Here is a 17,979-nt window from a genome sequence, read left to right as displayed (position 1 = left end):
GAAAAGTACAAGGTTTGCAGATGAAAGTGTAAGAAGTAGAAATGAGAAGGAAAGATAGGGTGATCTTAGTTTGAGAAAGTAGAGTAGGAAGAAATTAAATTGAAGGCTAAAAAACATCAGAAAGATGGTTAAAATCTTTTAATAAAGTACACTGTGTTGTTAAAATAGTGCTTATTGATCTGAACTGATTGCTAGTGGCAGGTATTTAGAAGACTGAAATGAATAATACTTGTGATTACCTTTTGATTATATTTTTTTAAACTTGTTTAGTAACTTTTATTATTATTTTTTTGAGACAGAGTCTCTCTTTGTTGCCCAGGCTAGAGAGCGAGCCATGGCATGAGCCTAGCTCACAGCAACCTCCAACTCCTGGGCTCAAGCGATCCTCCTGCCTCAGTCTCCCGAGTAGTTGGGACTACAGGCATGCGCCACTATGCCCCACTATTTTTTTCTATATATATTAGTTGGCCAATTAATTTCTTTCTCTTTATAGTAGAGACGGGGTCTCACTCTTGCTCAGGCTGGTTTCGAACTCCTGACCTCAAGCAATCTGCCCGCCTCAGCCTCCCAGAGTGCTAGGATTACAGGCGTGAGCCACCGCGCCCGGCCTATTATTGCTTTTTATAGGTGAAGAAATTTATTAACAGTGATCACTTTTCACATTACTTAATGTCTCTTTTGTTTCACATTACATTTCTCTTCATCTCTCAAATAAAAAAGTATTTGTCCTTATTAAAAATAAATGGGGGAAAGGCACAGTGACTTACGCCTGTAATCCTAGCACTCTGGGAGGCCGAGGCGGGCGGATTGCTTGAGATCAGGAGTTTGAAACCAGCCTGAGCAAGAGCAAGACCCTGTCTCTACTATAAAGAGAAAGAAATTAATTGGCCAGCTAGTATACACAGAAAAAATTAGCTGGGCATGGTGGCACATGCCTGTAGTCCCAGCCACTCGGGTGACTGAGGCAGCAGGATCGCTTGAGCCCAGGAGTTGGAGGTTGCTGTGAGCTAGGTTCATGCCATGGCTCTAACTCTAGCCTGGGCAACAAAGCAAGACTCTATTTATTTATTTATTTATTTATTTATTTTGAGACAATCAATCTACTTCTCACATATAAAAAGTATCCCTTAAAATGTCAACCTGGGCTGGGTGTAGTGGCTCACGCCTGTAATCCTAGCACTCTGGGAGGATCACTTGAGTTCAGGAGTGGGAGACCAGCCTGATGAACGAGAGAGAGACCCTTTCCTAGTAAAAACAGAAAAATTAGCAGGGCATGGTGGCACATACCTGTAGTCCCAGCTACTCGGGAGGCTGAGGCAGGAGGATCGCTTGAGCCCAGGAGTTTGAGGTTGCTGTGAGCTAGGCTGACGCCAGGGTACTCTAGCCCAGGCAAGAGAGCGAGACTCTGTCTGAAAGATCATGTCTAATCAAAGAACTGATAGAGAATGGATGAAATCTCATAAGCTTTCATGTCATACATGGTAATAATTATATTTTGGTTTGATCTATCGTCCTCTTCCTTTCTTAGTTGGAAAAAAAAGGAGGAGGGGGTATTGTCCAAGTGAGAAATGGAAGGCAGGAAGAGAGGGCTTTTTCTGGAATAGCTCGGCAGTGCCTTCCCTGCTGCTGCACTCAGATGTGCAAGAGCTTGTCCAGCGTCGTCTTCATTGTTCTCAAGACGGGAAGAGTGGTGATTTTCCAGAGCATTTAGAAGCTAATACAAGGATTAAAATTAGTGCAGTGTTATTATATAATGACAATAAATTTTTAATTGAACTATAAATTTCTGATATTTATGGGTTATTGGAGAGTACATATATATATGGCTTTGAATAAAATTGCAGTGCTGGATTTTTTTTTTTTTTCAACTTTTGAAAGCACCATTTTCTTTAATCAGCTTTCCTGTCACAGAAGGGCGGGCGAGGGCATTATTCCCATTTTAGGCATGAGAAAGCGGAGACCCAGACACTGGTCAGAGCAAATGCTAGAATCAGGGTGCCTCCTCCTCACAGCTGCTTGTGCTGCGAGAGCACTCAGTGATTTCTCACTTTGGAGTCTGTTCTTCATTTTCCTGCTCTCTGTTTTGACCCTTTCCCTCTCCATGTTTATCTGGAACCTCCTTCCCTGAAGCCACACCGTGTTGGAAGGCAGAGGCACACCCAGGCCCTTGCTCATAGCTCTCTTTCGGGCTTGCGACAACTCAGGGATCACGTGACATTGAAAGATAAGAACCTGTCTTTACATGTTAGAGTGTGTAAAAATTACTGTACATAGCTCAAAGAAGAAAGATACTGGGTGGTATTGATCTATAATAAAGAAAGTTATAGTTTTGTCATAATTTGACTAATTTTTTTTATTTCCCAAATGACCACCATTAAGGAAAGGAAAATACTAAATTAAAGCTTTGAAAATTATAACCGATTTTTCTACGTAACATTTGCATATTATTTTTAAATTCAAAATAATATCATCTTTGTTTTGGCTCATAAAAGAGCTGCTTTATGCAAATAAGAAAAACAAGATGAAAGTGCCAGGTAGAAAGTATTTTGCATTTTTGAAGTTAAACTAAGTTTATAACACTTTCTTAGTCATTTGAGCAATTGAAATGTGTTTAGTTTATACTTGCTAGATTCACAGATTTTAATAGAACTATGTAAGTTTTACGGAGTTTTTTCCTGAAGATTAACCAGTGATACTCAAATTGGTATTGTACGATTTTTCATTGCCCCAAAAACATTTACATGAAGGACATTATATGGCACAAATAATATAAGACAGTAAATCTGTACAAACATTTCTGTGGTCCCTATAATATAATCAAATGATGAGATAAGAATATCTTACTTTAAAATGTAGGGATATATAATAATATGTAATTTTGCCATTATTCAAAATTAGCATTGTTGTTTCAAATACTGTTAATAACATTTGGTTTTTCTTCTAAAAATTGTTTCAGTAAATTTAATATTTTCATCATTTATAGTGTCAACTGGCCACCTTACTAAAAAAGTTGCCATATGAGATGAGATCTTTAAGCTCTGAATGTTCCATTTTTGTTTAAGAAACATTTAAGTTAAGCAGGCCCTTTGTTTACCGGTCCCTCTGAAGTGACACTGGGGACGTCCTCCTTGAAGATGTGAACCCACGCTGGTGCCGTGTATGTCATACATCCTGTGGGATCCTATGAAATCATGTAACTTTCTGTAAGACTTTCACAGTTGCAGAAGACACCGAATGATCTTCAGTTGTGAAATGCAGACATTACACCTTATATCTGTGTGAGATTACTTTCTCTTCCCTTTTCCTCTACCCAAGTCACTCACTAGTTGGACACTTTTGTGCACAAGTTGGATACGCCTAATCATTTTGTATAAATATCTAAAGCTCTGAAATATGTGTACTTTAATGTATCAGACCCACTTTGGGGTGCTGAAATGTGTCCTTGGGTAGATGGAAATCGGGTATATCCGGGAGGCTGACATAACATAATTGGTCTCAGAGGGATTAAGATGGGGGTGAAGAGAAACAGTACCAATCGCACTCATCTTTATTACCCTATTGAGCATTGTGCGAGTGACCTAAAGCTAAGATGCACAAAGAGCCCTATTGTTATTACCTGTGCGTGACTGAACTTGATCCGTAATTGGGTTATCACCCTGACAACAATGACTGCTAACACCGTCTTCTTTTTAATATTTCTGGAATCAACCTCTTTGCTTTGATATCTCTTTAGAAATATATAGATCAAAACTTATTAGTATTTTTCTACTTTATTGAGAACATTCATCAATTTCCATATGGCTTATGATTTCATAATCCTTTAGCATTGTTACAGAGAATCCATTCCATTTCTTGCTTTATATGTTTTGTCTTATTCAAGTTTGTGGGTTGCTTTTAAAATTTTTTTGAAGCATCTGAGTTAAATAGTTTTCTCTGATTTTGTAAAGACTTTGCATATGCAAGGTCTTTATTTTTCCCTTATTTTTAATGTGTTATTTTTTTTTTTTTTACAAAAGTGTAATATGAGTATAGAGTAATGCAAACTAAATTTTCTGAGATAACATAAGCCATAAAATGTTTTACTTTTGTTTTTATTAATGTTGTAATATCTACTGATGACTGAAATAGCACTATTTCCTCAATTTAAAGTGATAAATGGAAAGCTAACTCCCTGAATTTAAGCACAGGACTTTTTTTTGAGCAAGCAATTGACTATTATTAGAAATTGAAATCTGACTTACAGGAAGTTATAAAAAAATCTTAAGACTAACATTGAGGGAGTTCTCTACAATAATTATTTCATTTTGATTATTTACTGTCTTAGAAAACCTAGAGGCATTATTGGGTCACTATGTAAGTTTATCTGGAATAAAGAAATTGTTGCATGTTAAAATTCAACTACATTTTATTTGCTTAGCGAGAGTTACTACCAGTTTAAGGAATCAGATCAGGAACAACATGTAAATTTTCACTCTAGTCATAATAATCTGGATACTTTTGCGTCATAATTTGAATGTATCTCTCACAGATAAAGTTGGCCAATATCTCATCGTGAGTTTTGCAGGTCATTCTTTTGAAAACCAAATAACCATGTATCCTTGACTATGTAGAGGGTCACCCCACCTCTGTGCAGAGGTGTCCATGAGGGAACCCGCAGACCAAACTAGAGTGTTCCACTAGCAGCGTGACACGGCGCTGTATTCACAAGTCTGGGCCCTGAAGCTGGACGGCCTCAGTTCAAATCCAGGCTCTGCCCCTCAAGCTTTTCTGACCTTAGGAATGTTACTACTCCATAAAAGTGCGTGTAATAGTAGTGCCCACCTCACAGAGCTGTTACAGAGATTAAGTTAAGTCATGTACAAATGCATAGAATGGTTCATTAATATTGGCTTTTAGGACAGTCTTCTCTCCCCTCCAACACTGGAGCTAGCATCAGCTGAGTCCCTGGAGTTATCTCATAGAGCATAAAGAGATGTCCTTTGCTAGGAACTGTTTGGGAGACTATTTCCAGTTGGCCACTGGAGTCTTAGAAAAACTGATGATTCGTAGAACGTCAAAGTCTGAGTAACATCATCTAGATACGTTCACCAGCTGCAACACGTGCACCCTTTAGGAGCCACATGAGTCAACCTATTGTGGGCAGCTTAACAATTTAAAATTCATTAATTACAGGAAGAGAAAAATCCTTGGCTGTTTTTGTCTCCAATTTTTAAATCTTATCTCTAATCCTGGTTTGTAATACGTAGGTGACTGTTTTATCCTGTTCGTTATGCAGGGACTCCAGTAGCTCTACCATCTAAGAGATGTTGTAATTTTGTATACATTAATGGAATGAGGGATGAGATGTGACCTTGTTGATACAACTTAGATTGTTATTTCATCTGACAAATTCGTAGGTTCATATGAATTTGCATTTTTTAACCAAATTATTACAGTTAAAGACATAAAACTCAGTCCATGGTTGTTATAGCATTAAAGTAAATTATTTGGTGTGATTTTTTTTTTTTTAACCCCCTTACTATGCCAAAAGACTATTTGAACTGATCTCTTACTCACTAGAATAACAGGTCTATTTCAGTATATCGTTAGAAATAATACTTAACTATATCAAGGAAAACTACACCAAGTTAAAAATTCAGGGCCAGGCGGCAGCTCACTCCTGTAATCCTAGCACTCTGGGAGGATTGCTTGAGCTTAGGAGTTCAAGACCGGCCTGAGCAAGAGTGAGACCCGTTCTCTACTAAAAATAGAAAGTAGCCAGACAACTAAAAATACATATATATAAAATTAGCCGAGCATGGTCACACATGCCTGTAGTCCCAGCTACTTGGGAGGCTGAGGCAGGAGGATCATTTGAGCCAGGAGTTTGAGGTTGCTGTGAGCTAGGCTGATGCCACAGCACTCGGTGAGACACTGTCTCAAAAAAAAAACAAAAAAAAAAATCTAAAAGAATTTATCCTATATAAATCTCCCATTATGTAATTTACAATCACTTTTTTTCCAAAAAAATTTGAGGTAATTTATAGCAAAAGATGGGACTTACCAGTCATTAAAATAGAGATTTAAGTACAAATTCCGAACCAGGGACAGAAGGGAACGTAAACATACCTATCCTAACACCAGCAGAGCTGCTCATTTGGTTATTCCTTCATGTCATGGCACAAAAGGAAAGATAGAAACAGAAACTAATTTGATTACTAAGAGAAAATAAAGTTATTTCCTACTAAATTATAGTAGAAATACCTTATATAAAGATCCATGAGTAATATACCAAGAAGTATCTTCAATAGCAATTTTATAGTAGATACCAGGATGACATTTGATAACATCCAAAGCAAGCATTAAGGCGTGGTTTTGGAAAGGTGATTGGAAGCAGGATAAACGAATGTGCTCCAGGACCCAGCCTCCCGGTGATCTAACTTGATTAAAGCACAGAACTTAGAGCATCCAGAGCCACACAGGTGAATTTTATCCGTTACAGAGTCTTAACAAGAGCTGGGGAGGACCCGCCATGTGGCACACTGGGTCAGGTTACACTCTTGGACAAGGACCTGGGTTCTCTTCTGCTGATTTGCTTAAGGGAAGACAAGCAGCACATCAGGTGGACACCCTTGATGAAGCTTGAGCCATCTCATGACTACTGTGTTCACTCAGATCAATCTCTGAGTGGAATAAACTACCTGAGATGATTTTGTCCACCCTATAGTGTCCACCTAATAACTGGTATTTCCTATCAATAACTAGTAACTAATGTCTCCTGATTAAAACTCAAATGATGCCTTAAACCAAATCACATCCCTTCATACTGGTGATGATTTGAAATTAGTATTACTGATGATCATCATGCATGCAAAGCTATATTAGGCATCATGAGAAATCCAAACGCAAAGACCAAGCAGGTAAAAGTACACAGACTGTCAACAGTGGTAAACGGTAAAAGACCTGCGTTGAGGAGGATCGATGGAGGCCAGGCGTTGGAGACCAGCCTTACAATATAGCAAGAAAAAAAAACAAATGATTTGGATTCTAGTGGAAGTTCCACCATCAATTTTTAAATTAGTTCTTAGTTTCTTCATCTGTAAAATGATACTGTTTGGGGGATTACAATGCTTTAAAAATAAATATTGGAAATAAAATATAAATATTGCAAATAAAATATTACGGAAGGTTTTAGAAAATGTTAAATTCTGTATAAACATGGAATATTTTTATAATCCAGGATACCTGCCCATAAGCAGAACTAAATTAACTTGTATTTAAGACTAAATTAACTTGTATACAACTCAAAATTATGTTCAATGCAGGTTAGTAACTTTGCATTTGTGCTGTGTCCTTTATCTTAATAACCTAGATAAAGTATGATCACAAAATTATTTTATACTATTCAGTTATTTGGGGTATGAATATAAAAATCAAACCCAAAATTCAGGAATTCATATTTCTACCCAGATCTCAATCTGTCAGTATCTCAAATGTGGTATCTTCAAAACTCAAAGTGTCCTTCTTGCCCTCGTAAGATCACCACCACTTCTGTTAACGGCAACACTCCCCTTCAGACACCCTGGTAAAAACATCTGGTGAATGCTGTCTCTTGCCTGAAATCCTAGAAACTTAATTGAGCATTCTGCTGACATTGCCCTATTTTTGCCCATCTTTGTACCAAGAAAATATGTGCTGAAGCACGGCTCTAATACTGTCTCCCTTTTGCTTTAAATACTGGTTTCCTGTTGCCTGTGTGAATAGTCTAAACCCCTTACGTCTTTACTTGGCCTCAGCTTATCATTTCATCCTGTTGCTCCCCAGTCACTCGGACGTGCTTGCCATTGTCTTCAGACCACTGGACTTACTCTCCTTGGCCGAGCACCTGTGTTCATTCTGTTACCTCTGCTTAGAGTTCTCTCCACCCCTGTTAGATATTAAGATTATGTTCATGCTTCAGACCTCAGCTCAGGTGCCACCCCCACAAAGCTTCCCTTCTTCCCTCAGCCGAAAATCATCCGTGTATCCTTTCAGAACAAGCCAGTGTGCAAATTAGTGCAATTCTAGAAAAGTATTTGGAGATAACCTCAGAGCTACAAGTAGAACTTACCATTGGATCCAACAGTAGCACTGACATCTACCCAAAGGAGCAAAAGTCGTTCTATAAAAAAGACATCTGCACCTAAATGTTTATGGCAGCACAATTAACTATAGCAAGGACGTGCAAACAACCCAAGTGCCCATCAGTTCATGAGTGGATTAATAAAATATGGTATATATATATATATATACACACACAATGGACTACTACTCAATCATAAGAAATGATGATCTAGTTTATCCTGGATAGAGCTTATCCCATCCTCTGAAGTGAGTATCACAAGAATGGAAGGCTCCCCGTGTACTCGCCATCAGACTGGCTCCGACTGATCAACACTAAGGTGCTCACACAGCAGTAATATTCTTTGTGGGTAGGGGCTTGGGGGTGGGTAAACTCACCACTAATGGACGCAGTGAGCCTTGTGGGCAGGAGAACGACACGTCTCAAATGATGGTTGCAATATGGCAAAGTCCTAACATGCAACCAAAATGTTTGTACCCCCATAATTTCCTGAAATAAAAAAATTAGAACAAGCCGGTGAGCACCTGCTGCTCACCCAGTATCCACCCTTCAGATCTTGCAGTGCAAGAGGAAACGCAGACTTTAATGAGGCACAATAAAGTGTTGCAAGAGCTTTAAATAAAAGTACGTGAAGGGCACAGTGGAGGCGAGGTAGAAAATACTGTAGTTTCTGCGTGGCAAGCAGGGCGTCGCGGAAGGTCTCGGAGCAGAGGCGCGCGGCGGGCTGCACAGGCGAGGCGGGAGGGGAGGGAGGGGCTCTCGAGGAGGCCCGGTGAGCAGAGCAGCAGCAGGAACGAAGACGCGGAGGCCTGAGGCAGTTTCCTGAACACGGACCTGCAGGTGCTTTGTTCCGGTCGCTGCAGGGAGGGCGTGGGGAAGGCATGAGGAGTCTAGGGCTAAACACGAGGCGGGGAGGTGCGCGGGGCCGAGGGTCAGAGGCCCGCATCACACCGGGCTCAGGGTAACGTCTGGAGGGCAGTCGAGACGCGTGAGGTTGAAGTGCAGTTGACCTGGTGGCCAGGCCGTGCCAGGGAGGCTGGGAGAACGTCCGGGGCGTGGAGATGACGTGGCAGAACACAGACGAGACTCGAGCAGTCTGGGAACAGCAGAGCTTGGTTGGTGAGTGTTGGGCAAGTGGGGAAGAAGTGTGCCGAGGTGGCCTGCACGGATGTCAGGTTTCTGGCTTGAGAAATTGAAGGAAAAATTAAGATTTCAGTTTTAGACATGTTTAAGATGAGTATTTTGGGGCAGACCAGCTCCGAGGGCAGTTGGAGATGCCTGCAAGGAGGTCTGGGCCGAAGATGCAGATTCGTGTTCCTGGACGTTTGGGCTGTCACGAAGTCCTGGGCCTTGATGTCGTTTAGGACGAGACGGTCGAGTGACAGGGAAGAGAGGCAAGGAAAGGGAAACTTGGGGGCCACACCGGCATTTGAAAGGTTGTCAAAGGAAGATAAACCGACAGAGGAAGCTAGGAAGGACACGTGAGAGAAACTGAAGTCTGGGCGGGAACTGAACCGCATGAATCCAGGAGGAGAGGACCGACTGGGACGAAAGGGACGGGACGTGGTCTCCGTCGGCTCCCGGCACAGCCACGCTGCAGCGCGGAATGCGAGACCTGCACGGACAGGAGCTTGTGCGTGTGCTTCCGGCCCGACGCGGCGTTTTCAGATACGGGCCGCGTCCCTGGGAGGCCGAGACCAACACGGAACAAAGGAGAAGATCACGGCCAGGTCATAAGAGACGCTACACGGGATGACCTCTAAGCAAACGGCACAGTGATCGGGCGAGGGTTGCGGTACGTGGACCGGAGAAGACGACCGAGCTGGGCGGCGTCAGTGATCGAGGCGCAGCGAGCCGGAGCGAAACAGATCGCGGAGAAAGAGGGAGCTACGAGCCCTCGTTTGGGCGGCTACATCTAATCGTTTACCTGTATCCACGGATCTCTTGAGATGCTCACCATGGTGTAGCTGATCACAGAGCTGCGTGGTCTCCTCACTCTCACGTTTATGTCTTTGTTCCATCTTTGTCCCTCACTCAGCCGTTAGCTGTTGAAGGGCACTGCCATGTGCGTTTTCCTTTATTCCCGCCTCCTAAAAAAGTGTCTTGTGCATAATATTGCATAAGAAACGAATGAATGAAAAGGGAGGAAGAGGGAAAGGAAGGAAGGAAAGAAGGTTCAGGCAGTCAGAAAGGAAAATGAGTCGTTCTGTCACTTCTCATGTGGACAGTAAGCCTTCCTTTGGGGACAGGTTCTTTGTCATCGGATGCCACCTGCATGGTGTTTCTGCAGAGTAGTTCCCTGGTGAGGGGGATGAGTGGGAGTCGCTACCAAAGCATACTTCACTTTTATAGCTTTCTTTCAATATTCTATTCTATAACAAATAATCTATGAAAAATTTTATCAACAGATTGATTCACAAATATAGTGGGTGTGTATATTCTGTATTTCACGTGTGATTCTATACGGTGATAGCCCTGTTAATAATTCGTCTGGAAAAGAAAAATCTTTATGAAAAAGTAAACTTCCTATTTGTTGGAGATTGATCCAGCAACAGCAGAGGGAAAAAGCAAACGCGGCGTAGCCTTGGCTCCGCCCCCTGCCGGGTTGGTGACCAACTGGTCCCCTGCACCCAGCCTGCCCCGAGGGGCCGTCAGGAAACCATTGCTCACTGGGGCTCCCACTGCCTCGCCATTCACCCGTGTCCCTTATCCTTCTGTTTACCATCAAGTTAGTGTTTCTCATTCTCGTCTTTCACTTTGGAGAGCTAGAGAAGCAGTTGTCTCCAAATAAACTTGCATCACTGTCTCTCTCATCCTGGGTAGTCTTTCCCTGTGCCAGGAGAACCCCAGGGCCAGACGTTCATTATCAGTGGTTGCAGATTTCACCTTATTCTGAAATATTATGCAGAAAAAGTTTTCTGAACCAGCTTGAAGGATGTGGCAGTGTTACGAAGTCAAAAAATCGTTATTGCATCTGCTTTTGTTTTGGTTAAATATAATGAGTTTTTGTGCCACAGTTATCTTTTCCCGCCATCCTTTCTGCTTTATCACTTTTATCTCTAAACAAAATATCTGACAGCATAGCTATCTGACCTGTTAGAACACATCATCTTTTAAAATATGTCATTATATAAGTGCTTTTCCTACTTTTTTTAAACATTGTATATAATCAGAGGTATTTGTTTTTATTTTTTGCTGGTAAAATGCCAACCTCTTTCCCACTTAAATTTCTCTTAAATCACTGTAATAAAATGCCTTGTGTATTGCTATACTCCTTAAGGGTTTCTAATCCTATGCTCTTTGGCAAGGAATAGAAACTAAAATCTTCAGAACCTCTCTGAGTGTAGCATGACTATCCCAACATTAATTTCCAAAGTTGAATCATTAAATTTTATTCCGCTAGATCATACAATTTGAAGGGATTAGAACTAAAAGAACTCCTTCTAAGTAGTCACCTACTCCAGTCTCCCTCTTTATAGATGAATAAACAAACCTCCAGAAACAGTGACTGACTTAAGGACACAGGATAACAAAGCTCCTTCAAGAAGACTGGTTTCCACTTCACTATGTTTCCTTAGCAAACTCTGACCCCTCTCATCTGGCTTCTCTACGTTCTTCTTCTTTACAATGGCATTTCTCACTGACATCTGCCTTCTCATAGTACTCCTGCTAACATACTCAGCCCGTATGTTTTATTGCCACTTCTGCTGCTGCTTGTTGAAAGTAAGTTTATGGTAGAAGCTGAGGACTATGAAAGAATTATGGTAATTTGATAATTTCCTAAGTGGTAATATAATGGCAAGAAAGAGTTAATGCAAGTTTTAAAAATGTCTAAGTTATTCCTAAAGACAGACTTACAAAGCAAAAGAATCTGGTTTTTCCTCTTGATCTGGTTTATTATCTATGAAAGAGTATATACAGTGTTGTGATGACACAGTTTCATAAACTGATAAGCAATTAGAATTGAGAATGACTTCCTATATTCTTCTACCCGGTAGGTCTAGGACCATGTAAGGAGGTAATTTTCTTAATTTATTGAGATGTGCTTCTACTAATGTTTTGTGATGTAAATAAGAAAACCCCAACTCTCTCATCTATAAAGTGAGGATATTTAAATACTACTTCACACAGTTGAGGATTGGAATAATACTTGTAACTTCCCTTGCTTTTAATTTTTACTCTTAGAGGAGTGCTGTTTCTGTAAAACCTTTTATATATATTTATATGAAATGGTTCATGATAAATGTATATGATAGCCATCTACCATAATTGCCATTTATGAAAATTTAAGCTTATAATTACGGCTAATGCAGTAAGTTACATATCAAACATATATGTGTGTATCTGCAGTTAACCTGGAGGCTTGTAGTTGAAAATCTGTGCTCTTTAGTGACTGCTATCTTTTGATTAAACTCTAAAAAATAATAGTCTATTATAATGCCTCTTGTAAAATACTGCTTGGCTGACACTAACTCTTAATGCATATACTTCTTAGAACATTTAACTGTTTGCACAGTCATCGGCACCAGTCATAAGTATTTCTAGTAAAGTGAATACTTAGAAATGTACTTTCTTTGTAAATCTGTGGCTGTTCAGAATTTCCTTTATAAACAACTGTGAAAAGCTGTCTCACACAGGCCATGTCGTTTTTCTTCCCTGCAGCTGCGACAGCTGGTTAACATGTGCATCAACCCAGATCCAGAGAAGCGGCCGGACATCACCTACGTCTACGACGTGGCCAAGAGGATGCACGCGTGCACCGCAAGCAGCTAAACGCGCAAGATCACGAAGAACGTGCTAAGAACAAAGTATTTCTGTGCAAATCATACCTCCCATTCATGTCTGGGTGTTAAGATTAATATTTCAGAGCTAATGTGCTTTGAATCCTTAACCAGTTTTCATATAAGCTTCATTTCGTACCAGTCTAAATCACCCTCTTGCAAACCCCACATGACTTTGGAATGATCGGACTGCATGTTAGGAGAGAAAAGGAAACATGATGGATTTAATGGCTAAAGGTGTTTAGAGTTATTTAGAGTTCTCTGCGGGCGACTTGTGTTCAGGTAGACTGTGGGTGCCGACACAGGAGGTGCCGCCTGGCACAGCAGGACGGACCCAGAACCTGGGGAGCATCTGAGCTTGTGACCTTCCTGTCTTCCAGTAGCTTATGGACATTGACATGGACACAGTTGTGAACTTTTACGATTATTTTTAAAGTAAGCTTGAAGTATGTGTTTTAGTTTTTAGCTTTGTAGTTTCAAATTTAATTCTTACAATAAATGTAGACATTAACTATTTGAGGAACATTTAAAACTCTTAGCTTGCAACTATTAAATGTGAAAAGATTTGGGGACAAAATGTGAGTCAGACACTGAGGAGTTTTTTGTTTTAATATCTTTGGTATTGTCTTTGCATCGAAGTGGTATAAATGAATCCATTTAAAAAGTGGTTAAGGATTTTTCTCGCTGGTGTGATAGTAATTTTTTAAAGTTGCACTTTGCCCAAGGCTTTTTCGTGTGTTTTTATTGTTTGTACATTTGAAAAACATTCTTTGAATAACCTTGCAGTACTATATTTCAGTTTCTTTATAAATTTAAGTGCATTTTAACTCATTATTGTACACTATAATGTAAGCATATATTTTTATTCATAGATTTTATTGAAGTTCTTTCTGATTGGTCCCCTTCAGAAATTTTTTATATTCAAATTACTTTCTTATTTATAGTGTCTGTGCATTTTATCCATTAATGTTTCATATTTCTGAGAACATAATCCTCTTTTAAAAGATCCTGGGTATATCAATACTTTTCCTGGATTGAAAACATTTTAAACTTTTTAAAACGTAGGCCTCCCTGTGTGCATGTGTTTGCTCTCGTTAAAGAGGAAGGACGGACGTGTGTTGTGCTGTGCCTGTGAACGTTGACGCAGTTTCAGTTCTTTGGCAAGGTTGTGATTCTGGAGTATGTTTAATGGAACGAAAACTGGCCATCACTGCAGCCAGAGTTGTTACGAGGCTAACGTTTCTGATGAGAAGGTTCTGAGCAAAGTCCTGTGTTTGTGCACGAAGATGACCGAGATGGCAGCTTCGTTTAGTCTGAGGACGTGGGCAGAGTCTAGTGAGTGCCGTGCAGATGTGTTTTCCCCGAACGCCTCCCTGTCAGTAGCGACCAGTTCCGCACGCACTTGTGACGTCAGAAAGCCAAAGGCGGCCACTGTCAGGGACACGGTCCCACCATGGGAAACCTCGTGTTTAGGGAACTCCCCCCTTTAGCCCCCCTTAGCCCACCTAACTGCTGGTTTTGTTTTTCATACGCTCATTTGAATACTTTCAAGTCATTTGTAAATTTTAAAAATGTATAAAGGACAAACCTGAAGGGTAATTTTATTTTGAAGTAGACAAAGGAAATCTGGTTGTCTGTTATGAGGGATGAATGCATTGTTTCTCCCAGATTCTAGTGATTTTTAACATTTACTGATCCATCCATAGATTTATCTCCAGATATATGAGACTTATTTCTGTTGACCATTAATGTCATGTTCATTTTGACGTAATATAATTGACTTAGATGAAATGTTCTCTGGTTGGAACAGATACTCTCCTTTTTCTTGCAATCTTTGAGAATACATGGATCTAAAATTCATTAGCTTGACCCCTCACACTGACTTTTAAGTAAAGATTTAAGCTTTTCTTCTCAGTGACTATCTGCTAGAAGGAAATAGCTAGGAAAAATTTAATGATCAGGGAAATCATTTTTTACTTGTAGAAACTTTTTGTTTGGGATATTATATCTTTTTTAATCTAAGTGTTCATATTTTTCCTGAGGAAACCACTGTGTAAAACACAAATTTTAACTTTGAATGGGATCATTTCAAAAAATTATGAAAATGATTAGATGTTCTAATTTTTATAATCACCTATATAAGATGTTCTCTTTATTTCTGTTTATAAGTAAACTTTATATTAAGTTAAATGTTTGGATTGATTTGAAGAAGCAGTAAGAAATGAAAGACATATCTGATTCTAAACCTTATTTAGACATCGGTACCTGTTACCCAGGGGCAAATGTGGGGTAACTTTGTTGTGTGTGGTGAGGTTTAGAAATGCTGGATGAAGGGTGTCTCTGTATAAATAAAGTGCTCAACAATGTGCAATGATTGTAAATTTAGTAAGATACTGCAGCCATTTCACGAATGCTCTACCATTCTACATAGTGTCTATTACAAAACACCGCTCTCCTGTCCATATACTTCAGGTGTTGCTGTTAACATTTACCATGATATTTATTTTAGCCAAAATGTTATTCACATTAAATGTTAATTCTTTAAAATGAATGTATTATGTTTATAACCCACAAATGCATAATTACCCTGTGCCTCATATTTCAATAGTACTGTAATATGGACATCTTTTGTGAAATACTTTTATTTTGTTATGCTTTAAATACACATACAAAAAATATTCTGTTATTAGCTTTGAAAATCATACAAATCCTAATATAAAAATATAAAAATAAAAAATGAATATAGTAAAATTTCTATATATCTGATTTTTTCCCCCCTAAAATCTACCATTGTTTATTTCACTTAACATTTCACCTGCAGAAATGGTTCTTAGACATTTCCCTAATTTTGCCATTTTGGAGACACGCAAGCATTGGGAACAGTCAAAGGTGATAACAGAGCTTTGACAGATCCTAAGAAGTTGTCTTTTGAATATGCATTAAACTAAGACACATCTTCACACGTCCTGTTCTCTTCAGAGCATGATTTTCTGTTTTTAAGTAAGAAAAGTTTACTAAAAGGTTTTTTAAAAAATATCTATCTTCCTGTTTTGAATCTTTAGAGCCCGAAATTTAGGCAATAGATTCAATTTCTGTCACTGTAAGGAGCTGCTACCAGTGTTGCTGATCGTTTATATACTGAATGTCCTTTTCACATGATAAATGAAGATCCCCACCATGCCTGGAAAGGTTGAGTCTAAGAGATCCTAGCAGGATAGAACCTACCAGACTGGGGGCAGAACGAATGGGTGGACCTTATACACCAAGGTTACATTCCAGATAGGCCATGGTGAAGAATGACCAATTTTATAAACCATGACTTTGTATTAAAGATCCTTTGCTATGATTGTGTGTGTTTGTGTGTATATAAATCATTGTGTAAAGTACTAGTAAATTTTAGCCACAAAACTAGTTATGAATACTATTTCCAGAGTAGTATTTATTGGAAAAGTCAGTACCAGAAATGTTTGAATGTATTAATTGGTACAGCTATAGGTTCCACCAAATTGGTGCAATTACTTTTTAAAATCAAAATGATGATATCGACAAAGAATTGTAATAAGTTATCAAAAGATTTCCATTAAGTTGTTGCACTATTTTTGATTACATGTGAACTTCTAGTTATAAGTACTGATGATTTTTTTTTTTTTAGAAACTCTGATTATCTTTCACAGAAAGATATGTAAGTTTATTTGATAGATTTGAAGGAATTTTCTTTCTGATTTTATGCACTGATTTCATTGTTTAGTTGGGTGTCTAAATCTAGTTTTAAACCTAAAGAAAAAAAAAAATCAAAATAACTCAAAGGAAACTTTCCAGTTAGCATTTGCAAACATGGGTTTTGATGAAATTATTCTGTGTTACAATGCATAGGAAACAATTTTTTTCCGCTCTTTTCTAGAAGTATAATGCTGCAAATAAGTCATTTCTCTAATCCCCACTTTCTCATGTGTAAAATAGGGATGTAATACCCTAACTCTACAGAAAAATTAAATTAGAATATATTTAGTAACAGCTGAATACAGCACTACATACCAAATGGGTGCTTGGATAAATGCAGCTATTATCATACGAGTGCACAAGAGAGCATGTGTGGTCATCTCTGACTACACTCCATCCACTTTTGCCTGTTTCTTTCCATTTAGTCCCACTTGCCTGTTTTTTCAAACCTCCCAAGCTCTTTCTTACCTTAGGAACACTGTAGCTTCAATTGCCCTTCCCCTTTTTGCTAAGGAGAAAAAAAAAAAATCCAACTAATCTTCCAAAGCTGACTTTCATTAAATACATTTTTTTCAGGAGCCCTAGACTATATATCCTTTTAGTGCTTACGCCAACCTTAGCCAAATGATTACTTGTGTGATTCTTTAATTTCAGTCTCCCTGCTAGATCCTCAATGCCAGGAGAACAAGTACTACCTGTGTTGTTCACCTGTGGTGTCCAGCTAATGCCTCATCCATGGTAGTCACTCGCTTCATTTTTGTTGAATAAAATAGAGTTACAATGTCGCAAGTGGTATAAATAATGATGATTTAAAAAACTATCTTTCATGGAAAGATGTGCAAATTTATAGTTTGATAGAAATAATTTTATTTCATGGAAATAAGTTATCTTTCATAGAAAGATATGCAAGTTTATAAAGTTTATTTTTTTGACAACAAATGAAGGGTTGTACATAGATACAAGAAAAGCAGGAATTAGGAGAGGTAGGGGCAAGGAAAAAGATGAGGGATTGAAAAACAGAGGCTAATCCAAGAGAAATTATTAACATTATCTATTGCCATGGGTTACAAAGAAATTGAAGATGAGAACTGAGATCAGGCCCCATGGACTTAATGAGAAACACATCCTACATCTTCAAAGGGGCTATTTCAGGAGACTGGGCTAGAAAACAAATTGAGGTAAAAGTAGTAATGAAAGTATATGGAGAAACGTTAGATAACTAGAAGTAGTAGCAGCTAATTTCTTTTTTTTTTTTTTTTAACAAAGTGAATTTAGAATGGTTTGAAGGGGAGAAGACTAGCAAGTTCAGAAGAAACTAAAGATTTTAGAGTAAGAATACAGAAGTTGGTAAGAAGGAATGAGGTCCACAGAAAGAAT

At 38.9% G+C, this 17,979-nt stretch overlaps 1 protein-coding gene across 2 annotated transcripts in view; it reads left to right on the top strand.

The window, feature by feature from the left end:
* NEK7 (NIMA related kinase 7) overlaps positions 1 to 15,626 on the top strand; it is a 132,695-nt gene extending 117,069 nt beyond the window's left edge. The window contains exon 10 of one of the 2 annotated variants that reach the window (XM_012744366.3): positions 12,764 to 15,626. In XM_012744366.3, the coding sequence (XP_012599820.1) occupies positions 12,764 to 12,874 (111 nt within the window). In that variant the 3' untranslated portion in view covers positions 12,875 to 15,626. The remainder of the gene's footprint in view (positions 1 to 12,763) is intronic. The other variant, XM_012744365.2, reaches the window with a different exon arrangement.
* The last annotated feature ends 2,353 nt before the right edge of the window (positions 15,627 to 17,979 follow it).

The sequence above is a fragment of the Microcebus murinus genome, chromosome 23, assembly GCF_040939455.1.
Source record: "Microcebus murinus isolate Inina chromosome 23, M.murinus_Inina_mat1.0, whole genome shotgun sequence".
Lineage (NCBI taxonomy): Eukaryota > Metazoa > Chordata > Mammalia > Primates > Cheirogaleidae > Microcebus > Microcebus murinus.
This window is presented reverse-complemented; position numbering and strand designations above follow the sequence as displayed.